This window comes from Pezoporus wallicus, unplaced genomic scaffold, assembly GCF_028554395.1.
Source record: "Pezoporus wallicus isolate ANWC-B61680 ecotype Strahan unplaced genomic scaffold, APGP_CSIRO_Pwel_v1 contig_4788, whole genome shotgun sequence".
In the NCBI taxonomy this organism is placed as follows: Eukaryota; Metazoa; Chordata; class Aves; order Psittaciformes; family Psittacidae; genus Pezoporus; species Pezoporus wallicus.
This window is the reverse complement of record NW_026638769.1, coordinates 884192-906332: the sequence shown is the minus strand read 5'-3', so window position 1 is coordinate 906332 and position 22141 is coordinate 884192. Positions and strand designations below refer to the sequence as shown.

Sequence of the window (22141 nt, the reverse complement as noted above, 5' to 3'; positions counted from 1 at the left end):
AGAGGCAGCTTTTGCAGCAGGATGATACACACCAGGGCTGTGCAGGTGCAGATGAGGGCAGAAATTTCACCATGACAAGTGTCTACCCATGTCTTTGTCACTCTGGAGAAGCCTGGTCAGGAGCAGGTCAAGATCTCTGTTCTCACAAGCGCCACTGGGAAGTGAACCTTTCCAATTCCAGGGCAAAAACTTACTATGAAACAGAATAGCAGGGCGGCAGCTGCCACAAAGTTCTGCTTCCAGAAACACTTGCCAGAAAAGAAGATCATCTGCCTAATTGGTACAGGCAGTGTATTTATGAGCTATTGGGGGTGGAGGACTTTTTGCCTTTATTAAAAAAAAACAAAACAAAAAACAAAACCAAACACAAAAAAACCAAACAAAACCAAACACAACACACACAGAGATGGGTAAAATCAATAATGAAACTTCTCATCCTCCTTGCCTTCCCCCCCCCCCCAAGCAAACCTGCATTTTCCTTTAAAAAAAGTAAAAATACAAAACCAAAGATACATTAGATTATCCTACTGTCCAGTAAATGTCTTATAGGCAATATTTATGCAGGAAAAAAAATGCATCAAGCCCTTCCTTTGACAAAAATTAAGCACACCGAAGTTCATTCTGTACTAAGGAATGCCTCTTCTTCTGCTGTCGGTTTAAATTACTCCGTTCACCACTATCTGAATACGCATTATTTATCTTCAAATACCTAATCATAAGTGTAGGCTAATGCTGAAAGAAAATCCTAGCAAGAATGATGTGCCATTGAAAAGCTGAAAACAGTGTATCATGAGAAGGCAAGCTAATCTTTCTGTTTACTTTGTAAATAATCCATTAGCTAAACTTCTATTTTAGGCTGGATGTTTGATTCTTAACACTTAAAAGTCCAAATACCCTTCATATCCCTTGTAACAGAGAAGAAACTTGTAAAATGCCTTTGGTGCATCAGCTTATCGTGTCAATGTTTTAAAAGAAACTCACTAGTACTCTAGGAAGTGTAAGTGGGCTTGTCTGTGTTGTTTAATACTCCAAGTGTTATTTCATTCTTTAAAGGGGTTAGAACAGAGGAGGGGGAAAGGGGAGGAAGTCTTACTTAATTTGTTGCATATGTCCCAACGTGTTATACAACTAAGGGTATTATACCAGAAAACTAAAGCAGTCTACGCCACAGAAAATTCTGTGTAACACAAAATAGGAGAATAATCTGGCCACAAGCAAGTCAAAAATTCAGTGAAACTTCCTCTCATATTATATATATACACACACTTTACAAGCTACACCGAGTGTCCTTTCATATTGCGAAAGAAATATATTGTAGATACCAACATACTGTACTTTTACTTAAAGGTTTCATCAAACCATATGTGCAGACACTTGAGAAGACGAGAGCGTTAAGCTTCCTAGGGTCCTAGAGTCAAAGAAATTCTGCTGCCCCCCACTGCTAAGTAAGTGCACTCCTTCCACAGGGGGCAACATCTGCCGATCCGTCATGGTTCCACTTGGTGAGGACCCCAAGAAACTTCCTTGGGAAGAAACAATTTTCTCAGGACTGGCAGCCAGTTTAGGGGATGTGGAAAAGTTATATCCATAGAGCGCACAGGGACTGTGCAGTCTAAATGTGTTGTAGGAGCCTTGGTGGGTTTGATTAGTGGTAAAGGCATTGCTGGATGGGGATGGCATGATGTACTGGAGCTGTGGAGACATCCCTGAAATCTGCATAGATAAGCCAGTCTGCGGGCAGCTGAATGCATCCCCGTCATTGCCACTCATAGACATATTCACAGTTGTGCTACTTGACACACCAACATAGGAGGGAGTCCTTGGGGGTGCAAATGTCTCACTGGTTTGATTTGTGAGCCTGTTGTAAGTTTCAGCCAAAGAAGTGCTGTATCTGTTCAGGGTCAAGCCTGACCGGGCACAAGCTGTGTAGTCAGCTGGAGCAAGGCTACAGAGCTGGCTAGTGTTGGGACTGAGGTGGAAGGCTGGAGATGAGCAAGGGGAACCCGGCAAAAGGTGAGGGTGGGTAGATGGCACTCCAGTGCCAGATCCCTGGAGCAAAGTAGAGGAACCTGCATTTCCTGGAAAAGAACATTACAGAGTAAGAAGCATGTTGGGAAAGGTTCACTTCCTAGGTGACAGAACAAGACCTTTGCCTTCTATAACAACCCTTGACATGAAACATGACTCACATTCATTCAAAAAATATTGTACACACATGGGGGGTGAGAGGGGATAGGGTGCATGGCACATGTGTATTTTTAAAGAAACAACCTGGCCAAGAAAGAGGACAGAAGTTATGCTTTTGCAACCACTGCTCAATACTGAGAGCTTCTGCCCAAAATATTAATTACTCATTGACACTGGAAGAGAATGGTATGGCAGTTAAGATGTAGCCAAGTTGAGTATCACACCCCAGGTAGCCTTCTTCAAGATGAAGACTTGTGTTGCTTATGCCCATGCTACACCCTGGAGTGCGTTTCAGGCACTATCACTGTCAGAGCACCAGCTAAGGAAGAGGATCCTTAGCTCAGGCTCCCACAGTTCAACAGCTTCAGGAAAGTTCACAACTTCGGAGTAGAACTTCAGAACAAAAAAACTTCCAACTTCAGATGAAAAATACTTGAGAACAAAACTTCAGAACAACTCCAGGAAAAGCATAGGCTGAGTACTGTGCACAGCTGCTTCGTTTCTTGAACAGGTAGGTGAAGATTAAGGTTTGCAGCAAGCTGTTTGCAAGCTGTTCATTTACTGATATCAGAACTTGATATCAGAATATAACAAATACCAGTGCTGAATGCTCCTGAAAACACACTGTTTGCTACAGGTGAAGCCTTTTCTCACGACTGAAAGACTACCAACTACAAGAAATACTTCCTTTTCTTAGATATTTCATCTCCCAAAAAAAGAGCACAGAAAACTAATTTGGGCTTTTCACAGTCTCTGAGGCAGAAGGCACTTAACAAGGAAGACTCTCCACTTTGTGAACCACGTTAACAATCAAACAATCAAAATCTCTGATGCTGCAAAGAGACACACACTGTTAGCAGGTTTTCGTGACAGCTGAGCTAATAAAAAGTGAAATACATCATAAGTGAACTCTGCCTCTGTTCTGTTGACAGGACACCACAAGCTCAAAGCACCATAAGACACTGCCACCTTACAGAAATACTGGTGTAAGGCATACTTATTATTCTTCTGATCTATGTCAGTGCCTCTACTACCTGAAAATGGCCACTTCCAGCACCAACAACCAGGACAAATTTCTAATGGGATCTTTCAGCAATTCTCTAAACCACCCTACTGTCCAAGATATAGGTGACTAAAGATTTCACATCCTCTGAACATCAACAGCAACTTCAACAAGCTCCTTAATGTCAGGCGACAGCAGAAATGGAAGCAGGAAGTTCATGGCAGCAGTTCCTCTACTCTCAAATAGTGTTGCTACATACAAAGAGGGCAGTACAGCTGGTCTGTCTCCTAGATGGGTTAACTTCATAGGGAGTTGCATTTTAGTCTGACAAGGTATTTCAGGTCTGATGCTGACTTCTCACTACAGGCCTTTTTTATGAGGATCATCTCACCCCCATGCTCTGCCCAAAATCCTGCCAACCTTCATCCAATGTATCTATGTCTTGGCACAAAAATTTTGTAATTGCCCACATCAAGCACTGATGCTGAAGATTTCTCAAAGGAGTGGGCTAAGGAGAAGTTGACAACAGCAATTTCTGTGTATTACTGTATTTTCTAGATTTTTGCTGTGAAGATATTTAGCGACTTTGCAATATATTATCAAGAAAGCAGGTAGGATGTTTGTAAATCTGATAGTAGAAAATGTGAAGAACCAGGAATAATGTGTCTGATTTAGTTGGGCAAAGGCCAAGAGGTTTTCTATATGCGTTGGGGTACTTTGGAAATAAAGGAATTGAGAAAAGAGTTCAGAGACATATCTGTCTGTCTGAACAGGCTTCTTGCACAGCACTACCTCTATGATGGTGAAAGTGGAAACCAAGAGGTTACAAACTGGGGAGCAGGAAAAAGCAAAATGGAAGGAGGTCCAATTTTTCAAGCTCTAGGATGCAGCTAAAGTTTGTTTGGACTTTACTGAACAATTTTTAGGTCTTTAAGAATCAAGAAAGCCTTCCAAGAAAGAAACTCAATTAAGCTTGCTCCTATTTGCTACTATTACTTAAGAGGATATTTCTTCTCTCATTCTTTCTTTTCTCTTAAACACACAAGTAATTCCTACATTGGAGTTTGAATGTGTACAATAGAAGTGATCTATAAATAAACTTTACTTTGTGTATCTAGCCACAGCATAACACTAAGGAATAGGTTATTCCATCATTAAATAACTGGAGCTCTCCTTCACAAGTGATTGATTTATCTTTAAAACGTAGTATTTTTATTGCCTCAGCTGGTAAGTTAGCATTAGTTTTCTACCTTAAAATAACTCATGAGAGGTGATGGCCTGCACTGGGGTTGGTTGACTGCTTTTTCTCTGCAAGAGACACAATTACCTAGAGTTTTGTATAGCATAATGGGCAAAGCTTTATCTTAATGTTTTTTTGTTTTAAAAGAATATGAAAAAGACAGTTACCTTGTTTGGGTATCCCAGGTATATCTTCAAAGGTCAGTGTTCTCAGTGAAGGTCTCCAGAACGCATAAGACTCTACCAAAGCTTCCAGTCCCATTCTATTTAGAATAAAAACATGATGGCATCATGAAAGCAAACTGTATTATGTCATGTGTCTCTGGATACTTTACCTCAGAAACACTGGTACCATTTCAGGATTATTTTGAAGATTATTTTGATTTTTAAAAAAGAGCCTTACATCCTTATCCATGAGATCACTGTGATCTGCAGCTGCTGGGCTGGCAGCAGGCAAAGAGTTTTACAATTCCTCAAGTCTGGCTCTCTATTTCAACAGCTTTTGCCTTTTGGGGAGGGTTGTTTGAGCAGGGAGACTTGGCTAAAATGATGTTAGATGTTTTCCTAGTATGACATTTCCTTAAGAGCAACTGCTCTAACTGCCAGAGGGACGATCTCCTGTTTCTGCCTGGAACAAATGTGATCCACTAACAACTTCTATTAAAACAGGATTCTCAGTTTTACCAATGAGTGGGAAAAATCACACTTACAAGCATGGGTGTTCAGCTTTTTGCTATGAACATGTATAAAACTGTGTTGTGACTTGATTACTATGTGCCTTTGGAAATTAAAAATTTTCTGTCATTTTCTTTCAAAAGCATTGTGAAGAAACAGAAACAACTGGGCAGACAGTCATGGCAGACAGTATTTAGAAGGATTTCTATTTCCTGAAGGTAAAGGCTCGTTTGTTTTCTGACATAATTTTATGAATAATGCACCTCAGAGGTATAATTTTGCTGTTATTTTTGGCTCCTGGGGCCCAAAGGCTTGTTAAGTGTCAGCATCAGGCACACACCAAATACAAGTGCTTCCCTTTGAGCAGCAGCACTCTGTAAACTCGAATTATGCAAATAGTCCGACCTGAAACTACCAACATGTTCTTCTGATACTCCTTCTTACCCACTGCATTTCCAGCAGGATCACAAATGTATGTCAGGAAACATTTATAAAGTATTTATTAGCTGAACCTGGACTAAAAAGATAGCCTTCATTTTCAGCAGTAATGGTGAATTTTCATTTCTAGTTAAAGTGGAGATAAAAGCTACCTCCTGGAGGAGTGTAGCCAAGGCGATAATTTATACAAGATGCCTTCGAACAATTTCCACATTTTATCACCACCCTAATTTATGCTATCAAACGGCCAAGTTTATTTAAGAAAACAGTTATGTTTTTCCTGAAGTATTTAAAGGGAAAATTTCTGGTCCTTTCCCGAGTAAAAGTTTTTATAGGGTCAAACTTAAGGCCTAACTGAAGAATGAAACTATTCTCAGCACATAAATTCTGTTGCACTTTGCAAATGCACGGGGAATGCTTTTAAAAGGTGAAGCTACTGATTTCTGTAAAATAGCCTGTGGGACTGAACAGGAATGATCTGAAAGGGAATATTTTTAGTTAAACAGAATTAGCGCATGCAGCAGTGCTGAGTAAGGTATCTGCCATAATTAAAGCAACATTAAAAAGTTGGATATAATGGTACCACAGCACTGTTTTTCCAGTTTTGTTGCTGACTACAATGCCTCAGTAATAAATATACCAGCTAGAACAATGAAGAAAATGGAATCTTAGCATTTAATTTCAGTATTTTGTAATAGAGTAAAATAAAAATGAAACAAGTAAAACCTGTAATTTAAATTTAAAAATTAATTCTGCTCAACAATTAGAACTCTGGGCTGCATTCCCAAACACGCTTATTTAGTACCACAGAGACTATCAAATAAAACAGCAATACTGGCTGCAGTAACCCAACGCCAGTTTGCAACAGAGAAGAGTTTGCAGAGTCACTTCCATAACCAGTGTGTTTGTAAAATATTTCAGAACTGGCTTTAGATGAGGTCTTAATGCTTTTAGTGTAACAGAGGCTGTCCCTTCCTACAGGACTGGTCATCTAATCCATTGTCTCTCAATTAAAATATCCTGCTTTTTTTCTAATGCCCAAACCAAACTTATTCCTAGCAGACAAACAAAAAACCCTCTCTGGATATCCTTGCTAGGGAGCAGCAAATGCAGAGTGCAATCTGAAAAGATACTTACAGTGAATTCTTGTAAATCTTTATAACTACCCCACCCCTTCTATAACTGTTCATCCTCTAAAAAACTACTCTGATTTGCTGTCTAGTTTCAGCATTTATGTAACTAGGGTGGAAGCACAAAACAGGCTTTAATGCTGCAGTCTCTGCTAAAAGAGAAGATCATTAAAGCAGCTACCAAAAGATACTCTCTGAACATTCCTACCAGCTCCCTTCTCTGCAAAGCTAGGTCATAAATATAGCAGCTGTAGACACTAAACATGATGTGGTCACTGGAACTGATGTATAGTAAGTACAACAATTAAATGCTGCTTTTTTTAGCTGAAATGATTTAGCATACAATTCATAACAAGCTTATGTATTTTGCATTAAACAGGCTTTGGATAAAATAGCTCATCAGTGCTGCCAGCAGGGACTAGACCCAAGTCTCCACTTTGCACACTCAGATTCCCATTGCTATTGGAAGATTCATGAATCAAGAGAGAGCAAGCAATTAATCAGTCCAACTGCAATAGAAGAGGTGGAAACCAGGCTTATTTCAAGGCCAGCTATAGCCTCGTAGGAAAGGCATTCACCTAGGAAGTGGATTTAAAACTCCTTAGTCTAAGGAGATACTTGAACACAGGTGTCCTAGCTTCTAGACAAGTGTACTGAACATAAGGTTACTGCATGACAGAACTTGCTTTCTTCCCCTTGAAGGGAAAACAACAAGCCATTCATCCATTCTAAATGCCACTTACAAGCAAGGGAATCTGGGCTTACAGTTTGACACTGGTATCTGCAGTTTCTCTCTCCAGCCAGGAGAAAGAGGAGATTTCAGAAGCAGCCTGAAATCACAGAGCTGAGTATGTATTAATTTCATTTGCAGCCTTCACAGGATGCTGCCGCTACCACCAAAAGGAAACTTGAGTACATGAGTCAAGCTGAGTGCCAACCCCTTCTTGACCTAGATGGTCAGAGGAGTAGGAGCAGGAGCCCACCACAGAGAACGTTACTGGGAAGCCTAAGCACTTCCTCAAGGAGTCTAAGCCCTCAGACAGATCTGCCTGTAAACACAGGTGCTCCCCTCAACCAGCCTTCACAAACCAACTGTGCCAGCAGTAACAAGGCCACCTCTTTCCCCAGCACCTACCTGTTACGTCCCGAATCTCTAAAGCCTTTGGCAAACGGATTCCTATCAATCTTCAGACGAGTTATCTGTGAAGATGAGTAGAGATATCATTACCTGCAAATTCATCTACATAATACACAAAATTACTTTCCTGACAGAATTAAGCTGGCAGTGGAATAGAAGCACCTTGACATTTGCATGGTTTAAGATGGTTGTCCTGAAACACAGCAGAATAAGGGCCAGCCTTCCCATCATTGTTTCTGCAAATCCCCAGAGAAACTAAGTATTTAATGCTACCGAATGGCAGGCTGGAATAGTTGAGATCTTCTAGCAAATGTCTTTCTTCACATAAGATAGTACACTGCTTAGCTGCAATAAAATTATATTAACTTTTATTTCTGTACAGGTCAAGATGGAAATCTGAAAGAGATTATCTCTAGGCTATTATCCTCCACAAAAAAAAACAGCACACCCCCCCCCACAACACTTGTAATTTAATTAAATAAATGGGATAGGTGTCAAATAATTATACTTCAGTATTTACATGTCTCTGTTCTCCTTGTAAAGACAGCATATTTCCTAAAATAGATCTGCAATTACTTCCATGGAATTAATAAGATGTCACAATGCTAACTAACTAAGGTGTCACTACGTATGTTAGTACTTAAACAAGAGCTAATAAGGGACAAAGACTGGAGTGATACAACCTGTATTTTACTTTTGACTTAGAATCTCTGTGAACAGAGATAAACTGCAATTAACAAAAAATGCTGACTGCAACTTTCTTTAGACCTCAGCTTTTTTGTTAAGCTCCTGGGAGTTTTGAAATCACTGGAGTCAGGAGCAAAGGTGCTTTAAAAATTGTATCCAGATATGTATCCACACTTAAAGGTACAAAAAACACCTCTGAAAATTAGACTGCTCTTCACCTTGTGTTTCAATGTTGTATTTATAATTGAGACACTATGAACTATGTGTATGTATTAGACTGTGCAATCCCCATAACAAGAATGGCTTTTCTAATGCAGCATCTAGCCCACATGGCCTAAAGTCTCAGCTATAGCCTCCAGGCACTGCTACGATACTACTAGTGAAAGCTACTTCTAGCACAAAAAGTGTTTAGGCAATGCTTTTTAATAGGTGGTATAATAAAAGTATCCACTTTTCTTTTACTCGGTGAGCATCTCACATTAAAAGTGAGAATCTCTCACTTTTTACCTCTTACTTCCTTGGTCTACTCTGAAAAGCCTATAAAGTGTTAAGCAGAAAGTCAAAGTTACCTGTTGATTTTGGTATGCTGTGACAGTAGTGAAAACTGTCTCTGGAAAGGAGAAGGCTTTCACCCCTTCTCCTGAAGGGACAGGCTTGACGGGCGACAGATCATCTCCACAGTCTTTTCGGATGACATGGACACGAGGCTGATACTTATGCATAGAGTGTAGGATAATCTATGTGGTCATTAAAGAAAAGAGATAACACTTATTAGAAAGGAAACCCTGCTGTTTCAGGACTAATAGCTTTTTGGAACAGGTTATGGTATGTGTTTACCATGCCACTTACTGGAAATCAGATGTTTTCTTTAACCTATGAAGGTTCTTATTACAGTAGTCTAATCCCTGTGCGTTCATGTTATTGCCAACTCTAAGCATTTAAAAATTACGACTCAAGAGGTCCAAATTCAGGGACTGGCTCAATCGAGACTGGCTCAAAAGGAAAAAAAAAAAAAAAAAATCAGGAGTGAAGTCCTGATCCCACTGGAATTAGTAAAGTTTTGTCACTGTTTTCCACTGGAGCCTGGATTTGATTTAACAGGATTAACAGCAGCAGCATTTGCTTTATGGTTTTGGAACCTTCAGGATGTGCTTGAAGCATTTTTTTTTTCTTGATATACCAAAGAGATATCCTGGAAATGTCCCCTGTTTTGAACACAAGCTGAAACTCTCACACGCTGAAGCCACAGAAGCTTAGAGTAAAATAATACTTAAATCCAAAACTCTAAAGTGTTAATAACCCTAGATTTATAATACAGGCAATGAGTATCAATACACAAACTCTTCCAGGCATACATAAACTCAATTAAGAATAAACTATAAATGAACTCACAGTATATAAAATTATACACAAAAATACCTCTTGGTGTTGCTCCGAAATTTTAGATGAGATTTAAAATACAGAATGTTTCCTCTGTTTTACTCCACTTCAGCTAACCACTACTAAAATAGAAGACTTCAAGGAAAAATAATAATTGGAAGCTCAACTATTATTGTTGGAAGGCCTGAGAAATTAGTAACTTGATAAATAAATAGTCTATGGCTACTGGCCTGTGGAACCACTAATCAACATTCAGGAGAAGCTTTTTAATTTCCTGCTCCTTGAGTAGTAGCCTCAGAATGTGCATATACTCAGGCACTCGACAGAGCCCCTATGCCAGACACTGTGAAAGTTCATTCATCCAAATGACATAGAGGACATTACGTCCATTTGAATAAACTAGAGTTTGGCTAGTTTAATACAGCTGGTGCTGGCCAGGTGACATGACCCCAGTATGGGTAAGCCAAGTTCCTGTATAATCACAGGGTTTATTAACCTGTAAGTAAGGTTTTGACAATGACATCACAGGCTCCAATTAATTTGCTCAGGGAGTGCCCTACGGATGTTCTCATATGAAGCCTTTTCCCAGTTTCTGAAATCTTGCACAGAGCAAGATTTTTATCATGCGAATGTGTATTCCCTTTTACAACACTTCTCTGCTGGCAAAGATCTACAAAATGAAAATGCAGAGAGGACAGCACATTCCTGACACTGTTTTCCTGTGAACACCCAGTGATACCAGGGGATATACTGGTGTAACAGGAGGAAAAGTGATCAAGGAAAACTCTGTTCCACTGTCCAAACTCACCTCTGTTCTGTGCCTTGCCATTTGCCTGGCTGCCACTGAGCGTGCCATGTTCTGCTCCCAGACAGATTATGTCACCTCATCAGCTCTGCGGTGCAAACTATCAGTTCCCTGCACAGCGGACTTAACTGTACACAATGATAACCCAAGCAACTCTGCTCATGTATCAGAACAAGTGAAGTCACAGCAGCACAGACATGAACACCTCCCAGTCCTTATCTGGGTGGCTATTACAGCCAAACTGATCCTTTTCATCTCCTAAGAGCAACCTGGTTTGGCTCTGTGCTACACAGAAATTTCTTGCACTGACACACCACTAGATGATTAGCAGATCCATAGCAAGAGTTTTTTGCTTCTTGATGTTGTACCACATCCTGTAGAATAATACCTTTGTTAACTATTAGGACTCTGAATTCTAAATAAGTAATACATAACCGTAGAGCCCTGGTGAATTAAAAAGCAACACTATGAAGATAGGACATAAAAGGAGAGGGAGCTGCAACACCCTCTCCCAAAACTGTTTAGTTCTATTACTCTAAGCATCACCTAAAGCTATGCGAAGAAAAAGCTAAGGAAAAGGAGATCATGGCTTTTCATTCTGTAGTGCTTGCTCATTTCACAGCACAAATGGGATTGAACAGTTTATTTGCAGAAGCAGCAATTTTCCCCCTTTACCCTTAGAAGCCAACAAAAGAAAACCCCCAACAGGTCCCACAAAACATTAACTGGAATTAGCTTCAACTCACAGTTGAAAAACCTGCCTCTCTCTACAAATCCCTAACAGGAAAAGACCAAAACATTTGTTGGGGAATAAACCTCTCCTGCCAAAGGTAAAATTACACTTTGATCACAGCACTTTGACCACAGCATCATTACTCAATGAAAGGCACAGGTAGGCCAGCAGAGCAAGGCAACAGCCTGACAGAGCAAAGGCGGCCAAAGTACCTGCAGACACACAGAGGTGGGATCACTTTCAAACCATGGCTTTTCAGAGGTGCTGCTGTGATGAGACCTCAGAGCTCACCCTGAGCTTGGGCACTGCTGTAGCACTGCCATCACAGCCAGAACAAGCAAGAGCCCAGTACTCTTTCATGGGGGAAATGCCAATCCCACAGCAGCTCATGGACCACAAAGTCACCTCCCCACCACCAGTCTGATCTTCACCTCAGTGCTGGTTTTGCCCAAAATCCTTCTTTACTCTCCCTGCAAAGCCCATGCATTCCTGCTTTCTGCAGTTAGGGGAGCGTGTAGGGCTAAGAAGCACAGATTCCCTCTTCATAAAAGACAAAAACTGCAAGTGCAAATGCTGATGTTTCCCAGCTTTTCATTGTGACAAAAACATATAACTACCCATTGACTGTAAGCAAAGCTCTCTACTTGGACCCAAGTCTGGGCAGAGTAACAGTCCGCCTCTTCTTCCAGCCTCACCCCACTTTCAAATGGGAAAAAAAAAAACCATACCCAACCACCAAGGAACAATTAACAGGCTAACAGACTCATTTTCACTAAAAGTTAAAAGATGTTCTATTGCATCAAAAAATACTTAGTTGGAAAGCATGGAAAAGAGCATCAAAAATACTGACTTTTCCTCTCTGCTGAAATTCGGATTAAAAACTGCATCGAAACAGAAGAATCAGCCAGCTCTAACCAGCTGGAGGGAAAGACAGCTTTTATAATGCAGCACTTACTCCACAGATGAGAGGGGAATGAGAGGCATTCACAAAAAGTGACCACAGCATTCACTCCTCAGTGTCAACTGCAAAATGCAGGTTTACTTTTCCTCACCATCACAACTCAAATGAATGACATAAATGCTACAGTATGTGCCTTAATGCCTTCATAAGCACACAATCTTTCCAAAGCAGGGAATTCACCCTGAGACTCCTTTTTGAGATCAAACACACACAAGGAAAACATATCCTTACAAAATTTGCTTAATCTCCTCAGCCTGCAAGTGGAACCCATGTATCAGAGAGTGTCCTACGTGCAGATGTACTTCAAAAATCTCTCTGCAGAACAGCTCTCTAAAATTACATCGTCACAAACTCCCACTCAAAATACTGATGAAAATAGCAGCAGGCAGCAAGGAGCCCAGAAAGCATTCAAGCAGCGAAAAAAGTCATCTTGGAGATGACTGATCTCCTTTCACCAGAAGCTAATCCCAGGGCAATGCAACGCAAGGGGAGCTGGCTGCCATGAACTACTATCACAGTATAAACACTGCACAGAAATACTACCTTAATGTCTATTTGCAAATACTGTCCCCATTCCCATGAACATGGGTCGCTTCTCTCACCGATTCTGAAAGTTAGTACTCAGGAACCGAATCATCGAACAGGTAAAAGGGCTCCCGTGGAGCTCTCTGTGAGCTCCTTACCTCAGTGCCTGCAAGATCAAAACCTAGCCCTGGGATTTTAACACAAAAATTCTGCAAAACCTATCATGTTTGAGGAGCACAGGAAGAATAAAGGAACAATTTCAACATGGATTAAAGCCCCAGAACCAGACAGAACAGAAAGCACACCCCAAGAACAGCTAAAGCCCTACTGGAGGAGTGACGGCAAAGTGCAGAGACCCCACCGAGGTTTATCTGAGCCGCTCTGCCTAAGCGGAAGAAGATAACAAAACCAACTTCCTAATAACCTAAAATACACTCCATCACCCATACAGGGTGGGAGAGTCAGAATACTTGATGTAAAAGCTAATATTCGAGGTACAGCCTTGACCCCTTGCTCTTCTAATCCCTCATCCCTTCCCTGGTACCCTCTTGAGAAAAATGGTTCCTTCCTGCTCATGAGAAACAATTGGGTTTCTTTATATTCATCGCAAAATATGATTATTCATTTTCCATTATTGCTAGAGGCATTCAGAGGCTACATAGCTCTTTCAATACAGCATTCCACACTACCATAGCTTTAAAAGAAAAAATGTACCCATTGGAAGAGACACTTTTCTGTTTTCTGCTTTTGCCTTTTCTGGTAATTTTGAATGACATGTTTGCAATTTCCAAGATCTGAGAAATATGAAATTATTTTACAGTCCTCCTTCTTTTGTCCTTTTAATACTTAAATTTCCATTCTGGGGAAGAGGGGCACTGCTGTAGCTCTGAATCAGTTCAATGTGTCTCAAATCACTGTACTAGGGCTTAGCATCACTAGTTTCCAAATCGAAACACTTAACTAAAGGCCAGAAAATTTATATCCCCCCACATTATTAAATAATGGTGTGCTGTGTACACTACACAGGTTTCAGTTCAGAATGAAAACAAAGCTAAGATCTGGGATGGAAAAAACACAGCAATACCATTCTCTACATAGCTGAAATTTTATCACAGAGCAGTTTGGGACTGCAAGTGCATGGGTGGACCACAGTAGCCACATATCGTCCCTCTGCAATGAATACAAAAACCAGCTGGCCTGGTCTATGTTGGAAAAGTGACATTTTACCCATTTGCATCTGCTTCACTTTTTAAAGCCCTTACAATAGACTCAGGACTCAGAGAAAGCAACTCCCACCCAAGAAGAGTCGCAAATAAATGAATTCTGGAGAAACTAAGGGAACTACGTGTGCTAACCTTAAGCTGAACAGATGCTGCCAAGTAAGACCCCGTAACTGTAATTCTGGAAAGAAATTGTATAAAATGGCTTTCTTACAAGCCTAAAGAAAAACGAACTTAAGGTATGTGAATACCCCCATGTTTTTTTCAAGGAAGAACACAATAAAACTGTGAACAGTATTACACAAAAGAGAGACTTCTTATCCCCGTTATCTCATTTGTTAGCTCAGTTCAGCCAGTCTCCTCTATTCCTGCTGCTGTAACTTAAAAGTTGTAGCTCCTGCACAACTTGACCGGAGTCTCATGTTAATATCCTTTGCAAATACAAGCGAAGGAGAAAAAAATATCTCAAACTTGGACTACATATTGACAAAATACATGGCTTAATGTCACAGAATTACAACTACACTGAAAAATGGATGTAGTATCTCTGTGCTCTGTGCCAGGTATGTTTTTTTTTCACTCCTTTCCACAAAGGGGAAAGTATCCTGGTTAAATCAGGCTACGCTAAGGACAATGGAATCCACATCCTGTCTCAAAACTTGCCTCCAACGTCTTAAAACTCTACCACTTGGAATTTGTTTCTCCTTCTAAAAGGAGGCAAACATTTGCCCTTTATTACAGGATTTTGCAAAATTAAAGACTTCAGTCTGACTAAAAACAATTCTCATTTTTTAATTATTTCCTAAGGTGTTGAGTAAAACTATTCTGGGGATTGCTGGAAAGATACTGGCTTACATCTGTCATGTTTCAACAGTTTTGAACAGAAAAGGAAATATTAACATAACACATTTTGTCACATTAGATAATGTCATAACTAAACAATTTAGAACTTGCAAACAGAACACTCATACTGCATACATCTTCGCCAGTTTTTTCCAAAGTAATGAGCCTCAGCTGTGAAAGGGTCTTGCTTCATAAGGTATGTAATAAATCATTATCAGAGCGAACCCAGCTCCCATGTTGTTCGTTTTTGACTGCAATTATTAACACCTCATGGGATTTCACACAAATGTTTAGGTTAAGAAAATAGTTAAGTGTATTTTTATTCACGTGAAGTTATTACACACTATTAATGTTTCTTCTAGCCACTTGTGAATTTAAGCATCCTTTTTGCTCGAAGCAGAAGTCGCAACTAACACGCTCGGTGGGAAAACATGAGAGCAATTCTGCCCCTTCCTATTAGGCAATTTACCCTTGTAAACTCTTACTTTGCAGAAGGAGTTCTGTTTCTGAGGGGGGAGTAAAACAGCAGGCTCTAATAAGCAGTTAATTATCAGAGCAGAAAGTAAGCAGATTTTAGATCTGGATGGTAAAGTTCCAAAACAGCTTTGAAAAGTCAAGCTTATTTCTGGCACCCTGTAGCTGTATGTCAGAGTCAGGGCTGAGCAATGCGCCTACATATAATACTGCAGAAGAGAAAGTACTCACATGCCCTTGATCATCCAGCTCATTATTGGTAAGCTTCAGTTTGTCAAAGCTAATCACTTGTCTCATCCACGTCTCCCCGGAGGCAGGTGAATCAGGGTGAATATAAACACGAGGGGGTACTGGGGAGTCAGCATTACCAGCCACCATCCACTTGGAGCTATGATAAACATACCTATAAAAAGAAAACAAATACCTGTAACCCCAAATCTCAAAACAATTTAGCAGACCCATTCCATATTAATAATTTAGGGCCTATTCATACAGCAAGAACCCAGCAATTAATAAAACACGAAAGAACAATAAATTTGGGGGTTTTTGTAGTTTCAAGACATAGTTCTGGTATCTGCAAAAGTAAGGCTAAAACCCATGCTCTGATCGGTCCTTAGTTTTCTTAATAACAGTAACAGTCTTAACACTATCATCCACACTGAGCTCTAAGCTGGTGTCAGTTCACTGACTGCTACAGCTGTGCTCTGAATAGGCATCATCAGCAAACAGCAAAGACTCCAGTCCTTCATTTATCAACTAAGAGTAGTAATTCTATATTTGGGAGATTTAACATGTTGAGTCTAATAGAAGAGTCTATAAATAAAGCTATTGAAGCAAAAGAATATTATGATTGAAAAAAATAATGAAACTATGTCAAACTATGCTCTTGCTGTTTCTGCAAGACCATATTAATTGTCTCAAATAGTACTGCAGAAAGGCTTAAAAATGAAAAAAACACAGCCCATATTTCATTTGCTAGGTCAACGCTGACAAACTCATTTTCTAATAAAAATAGTGCCTGCTTCAGTAGAAAACTTATTTTGAAGGCAGATACTTAACAGGGCAATTTAAAAAGCACTAACTGAAAACTTCAAGGTATTTTTTTCAAGTACAGTAAAATTTCAGTACTTCAGCTGTATTTTTTAATAAAAAAAGACCGACTTTATCAGATCATATGTTCGTATAATTCAGTTCCTTACTAGAAAAAGACTAACAACATCATTGGAAATGAAAACAAAATGATCCAATACATGCATCACTCTGTACAATTTATATCGACCTGTAAAACTAAGATGTGGAATAGTGGTGAAATTCTCTCCTGGAGACAAATTCACAACCCAAGGTCACACAGTCAACTGATGTAACATTTTTCATTTATTTTATATTTGTGGTCTATACAAAATACATGTATTCCCTACAGAAGTAAATAATGTCATAGATATATATAAAATATTTTGAGCATTAGCCCGACAGCTAAAGCGCCACAGTTTAAGCTTCCAAATATTTACAGGTTCCAATTTTGCTAGAAATCTACATGTAATTTTCTTCATTTCCACACAGTTTTGCTATCCATTATGACAGCTGAAGACCAGGCTCCATGTGACTGCTGTTGTACCTTTCAACTTTAAAGATCTGCAAGACAGTCTGTGAAGCCACATCAACAGCTGAAGTTACAAAGCTGAAGTTACATTCAGCAGTAAAAACCAAAAAATATTTAAAAAACCCAACAGATTGCGCAGCAAAAAGCGAAAATTGGCAACAAGTAAAACACATAAAGCATCAATATTTAGTGGGAAGAGTAAAGCTGTGGAACTAATCATGATTAGAGAAGTTTAAGTTTGCCACTGAAATATTACTGCCTTTCATACAGCTAGTGTTCAGTTACTTCAGTTATCTGGGCACCACGTACCATACTAAGCAGACAGCGCAGCTCAGCATGACTGTATTTTAAATCTAGTGAGGTTTAAAGAACTCATATTCAGTATACCTGGTTTTAATTGTTAATGTTAACATTTTTATTCAATTTGGGATAATTACCTTGCTTTTTCTGAGAATTAAGGAATTGCTCAGACCTTCTAGGAATTACATCTTTAGATTACTAAGGAAACACACATGTACAACACAAAGCTACAGGAGGGCTCTCGTTAGAGCTGCACTGCGCTGTTCTAAAGGAAAAAACATTTTTTCTCCACAGTGCAGTCAGAGTGCCTCCTTTAACTGTATGCACCAGACATTATCAGCACTGGTATCTGCACCTTGCCGAAAGCCACAACATCTAAAATGGTCCTAAGAAATATCTTATATACAACAGGAGAAAAGGACAAAATTGTGGTCAATGAGGTAAGGACACATAAAAACCATCAAGCAGTGTTTGCTTAGGAAAGAAGGCAGCATTCCTGCAGAACCAACCTTTAAGTCTTAGTCTGTTATATTCCTCGTTCTGCAGTTAAATCCACAGCGGTTTTCCCTACATTATACTAAGTATAGGGTTGAAACAATCAAACCAGCAATTTGTGAGGACCTGATTCTGCCTCCACTGAACTACTTGGCCAGGCTTTTCTTGGCTCCTATGGAGCGTGGGACTGCATCCTCAACTCGAGACCTACCAAAAATCCACAACTCAATCCAATAACTGCTGCGGGCCCATTCCTGCAAACATTTCTACAGGTCCAGTGGCTGCAGCAGAGTTGAAACATGATTGCCTTCAAAACAGTGAGAGTTTCAGCACATAATTCCTGCTCTTAAATATTTGAAGAACAAATACGTTTGCTCCTCACATTATCCTCCAGACAATAATGCCATTAATTCTTTAAAATACAGTAATTAGAAGTATCACCCTTTGTGAATCTAAGCAACCAAAACATAGGAGTGATAACCAGCTTTTAAATTAAATTATATAGCCAATTTGAAACATGAGGAAGAAAACTTGTATGTCATTAAATCAGACATAATTCCCATTAACGTTATTAATGTTGTTTAGTGCTAGATAAATGTGCCTTTTTGTATTTATTTGTTAACTAAAAATAACTCCCACTGGCGTGATGAGGAATAAAAAATGAAAACATTTCCTGACCGCACCATAGCTGTATTCTCTGAAAGCCAAAACCTGAGCATCTGCCCATAGTACACACACAACATCAGTTAAGCATATAAAGAGCTGTAAGAGAAATTTTAGTTGGCTTCGCATACTTTGTAAGATTTTATTTTTTATTTTAATTCCCTGGGATGAAAATAAGAATCTGAAGGAGAATTAAACATGACCTTTGCTAATTTATATAGTGTTAATGCTGTCTTCAACAGCCAAGCTCCCTATGGCTTGCATGGTATGGGTTTTGCCTTAAACTCACCGTACCTGTATCTTTTGTTATCCACTGGCACAATATCCATAGCAATGTAATATTGCTGATGTGGGTCTAAACCTGAGATCTTCACTCTCATTGCGGGAAACATCCGCCTGAACATGGAAAGAGAGAGGTCATTTTTAATATGAAACAGACTCGGGACTGGTTGTTTAGGAAAAGTAACCGCTTGGTGGGATTTTTCTCGTTCTTCCTTTTAGCCTAGAGAGTCCTTTTGGACGATTATAGTTACATGGCCATGAAATGGCCCATTCGATATGTCAAAACAGATTTCTAAAGTGCATTTACTCGAACAATGCTTCGTATGTTTGGGATACGCTTTGGGAGTACAGCTATTACCACATCATTTCAACTTTATTGTTAGACAGTAAATCACTTGGGTTTGAGACTTGACTTTAGCAGTATGCTCATTTAAAGCCAGTTTGAGATATTGCTTAAAAATCTATTTCTGGAGATGCGCAAATACCATCTCCACCCAGGCAAACAATAGTTACAGAAATGCAAACTGCCACTGAAGTTTCAAGTGGCAGCTGCAAGAGGTGTTATCATTTCTAGAGCAGCAAAAGAGAAAGCCAAACCTACGGTGATATGATTCTAGCCTTGCAAGGATGCAGTTATAAAAGGCAGCGTGCCATGCTGCAACCCAACAATATGGTCTTTATTGAGACAGGACTTCCTGTCTGCAACTTACTAAAGGTGAAGTGCAAGAGCTACTCTGTCTTTGAAAGGTATAGTAAAACTTCTTTATTGAAAGCAGAAACGAATCTACGAGGTAATTTCTTAAAAGAAAAGGAAAGAAAAAAAACAACCAACAACAAACGTTCAAGGTTTAGATTTTCTGCAGGGAAAACGGAGGAATTAACTGATGCAGTAGGTTCGACATCAAAATGGGCTTCTTAGCTGACGTTCGGCATGGCTTTTTTCAGGAAAGTAAATTCCTGAAGCCAAAAAAAAAGAAAATCCAAGAAATGTCCTAGTTATGAGCTAACTGCAAGCTAATGAAAGGTATTTCTCTGTATTTTATAAACCTTGAAAACCATTCCAGTTTATTATTTGCTGCTGCTCTAGGGAAAAAAAAAAAAGAAGATAAAAAATACACATATAAATTAAAAGTCGTTACTGGGAAGAAAAAACCCATCTCCGTCATTTCTAAACAAAGTGGGGGGGGGGGGGGGGGGGTCAAAGCCGACTGCGGGTAACTAGTTCTCGCTGCTATTTCAGTGCACCTGTAAGATAAAACAGAAATTCCCCGACTGGACTCTCATAAGACAAATGTTGCTTTGTGCTGTTTAAGACTGCGTTTCAATCATTAATAAAGCCTCTCTGAGAACGCAGAGAGCAGCATATGGATTCAATAAAATATGTTTTTGTAATTTCTAATAAGTTCAGATACTTTTATGCTGCCCAGGTTTTTACCATGTGTATCCATTGGGAAGGGGAAAAGTTTCCCCTCAGGAGAACGCCGCGCTCCCAGAGCTCGCCCAAACGAACATGAAACCAGGAACGCCGAATGCCCCCGGTGCCCGTTTAACATTACCACCTCCTAAATCTGGAGGGTCCCCCGGGTTTCTGCACGCTCCCATGTGCCTGCCCGCCCCGGGAGAACTCCCGCGGGTGCCCGTTACCTTCCCGCCTTGGTGATGATCATCTCGGTGCCGATCTCGTGGAAGCGCTTCCAGAGCTCGGCGCCCTGCAGGTCCACCCGCGGCGCCTGCGGTGCGGCCAGCGGCGATCCGGGCCTCGAGCCCTTCGGGGAGCCGCCGGGGGAGGCGGGTGGGGAGGCCGCTGGGAAGCCCTCCTCGCAGCCGCCTGCGGAGACAGCGGAGGAAGCGAGAGAGGCAGGGGCAGCGCGGACCTCCCTACCGGGGGGCTTCCTCAATACCAGCCGTACCCCGCCGACCCGCCACCGCTCCCAGGAAACGGGCTGCGCCGACCCCGGGCCTGGGCCGCGGCCTTGCGAAGCGGGACTGGGGGCTACCCACGTACAGGGCGGCCGCGCCGGGACAGCCGGGGGGCGAGAGGGGCTCCCCAACGAGGGAGCACAGCGGCAAGCAGACCCCAGCGCTCCGCCGGGCCGTTCCGGGCACACCGCCGTCCCGGGCCGTGCCGAAGCGGTGGTGCGAGGCCGGCAGCGCATTTCGTTGGGGAGCGATTAGTGTGACCGCTGGCGGCCGCGGCCTTCTGCCCCGCAGCTGGAGATGCACCCCCGCCCGTATGCAGTAAATTACGGACTCACATATACATACATGAGCTATACATACATATATACACACACAGTTGCACAACGTATACATATATGCAGTGTAGAAGCGCTTCTCCCCTTCCTCGGCAACAAGCCCCAGCTGTTGCTCCACCGCGCTGCGGCATGGACCACCCGCCGGCACCCGCCCGCTCCCTCCCCCGGGGCCCCGGGATGCGCCAGCAGTTCAACCGGCATCGCCGGTGGTGGGGAGGGGGTGCTCACGCCGTGCGGCAGGATAGACTAGCGGGGAAGCCGGCGGTGAGCTGAGGGAACGGGCCTCCAGCCCGGCAGCGGGACAGCAGGCGCCCGCGGCGGCGGGGAGCGGGGTGGCACTCACCGGCGGGGGCGCGTACGGAGCAGCCCAGCTCCATGTCGCCGCAGGTCCTGCTGCCGGCAGCAGCCGGGGAGCTCTTGGCGCAGCAGCCGCTTCCCCCTTCGTCCTCCGCCGCCTCGTCCTCGCCGCCCAGCTTCCTCCGCTTCGGCTGCCGCGGCGGTGGTGGTGGCGGCGGCTGCTGCTTCTCGGCCCCGATGAGCGCCTCCACGGAGAAGGCGTGAGCCTTGAGGCTCATGGTGGTGCCGGGCGAGGACCGCCGCTTGTCGGCCATGCCCGCCCCCCTACAGCCCGCGCATCCAGGCGCGCCGCGGTCGCCGGCGCCGGCACCGCACCCGGCCGCCCGCCCGTCCTCCCGACCGCGCCGGCAAGGGGCTGGGGCTTTTCCTCGCCTTTCTTTTTAAATCCGAGTTATCAGCCAAGTTGTTGTTTTGTTTTGCTTTTTTTTTTTTTTTTTTGGGGGGGGGGGGGAGAGTCGATTTGGGTTGGCTTTTTTTAGAGGAAAAAAAATCTACTTCTTTCTGCAGATGCGCTTCTTCTCTCCCCCTCCTCCTCCTCCGCGTTCTGCCCCTTCTGATGGGCCAGGCAGGACTGACATGGGTAACAAACGCTCTGCGGACACAAATTAGGGCTTGTAATTGAAATTTGTTGCCTTGATCTGTCAGCACTTCCAGGCAGGAGACCGGTGGGAAGAACTCGCTCATTAGTGTCACTGCGGCGGCGGGGCCGGGCGGAGCCGCGGGGCGGGGGCTGACGCGGCCCCGCCGCCCG

General features: G+C 42.0%; 1 protein-coding gene across 1 annotated transcript; it reads right to left on the bottom strand.

Moving 5' to 3' along the window:
• Positions 1–401: 401 nt before the first annotated feature.
• TBX18 (T-box transcription factor 18) lies at positions 402–21835 on the bottom strand. The gene is made up of 8 exons (XM_057412512.1): positions 21377–21835; positions 20423–20606; positions 18791–18892; positions 15670–15841; positions 9067–9234; positions 7808–7872; positions 4598–4692; positions 402–2078 (listed from the first exon to the last, which is right to left on the bottom strand). Exons 1-8 carry the CDS (start codon positions 21642–21644, stop codon positions 1354–1356), a joined length of 1779 nt encoding a protein of 592 aa, XP_057268495.1. The 5' UTR covers positions 21645–21835; the 3' UTR covers positions 402–1353.
• Between the last annotated feature and the right edge of the window lie 306 nt (positions 21836–22141).

Bases quoted from the DNA above. Each gene is read 5' to 3' on its own strand.
- TBX18 (XM_057412512.1), bottom strand. From the start codon at position 21,644: ATGGCCGACAAGCGGCGGTCCTCGCCCGGCACCACCATGAGCCTCAAG. The intron at 7,873-9,066 runs GTAACTTTGACT...TCATCTTCACAG, and splicing joins CAGCATACCAAAATCAACAG to ATAACTCGTCTGAAGATTGA. The intron at 4,693-7,807 runs GTAGGTGCTGGG...TATTCTAAATAG, and splicing joins AGAGATTCGGGACGTAACAG to AATGGGACTGGAAGCTTTGG.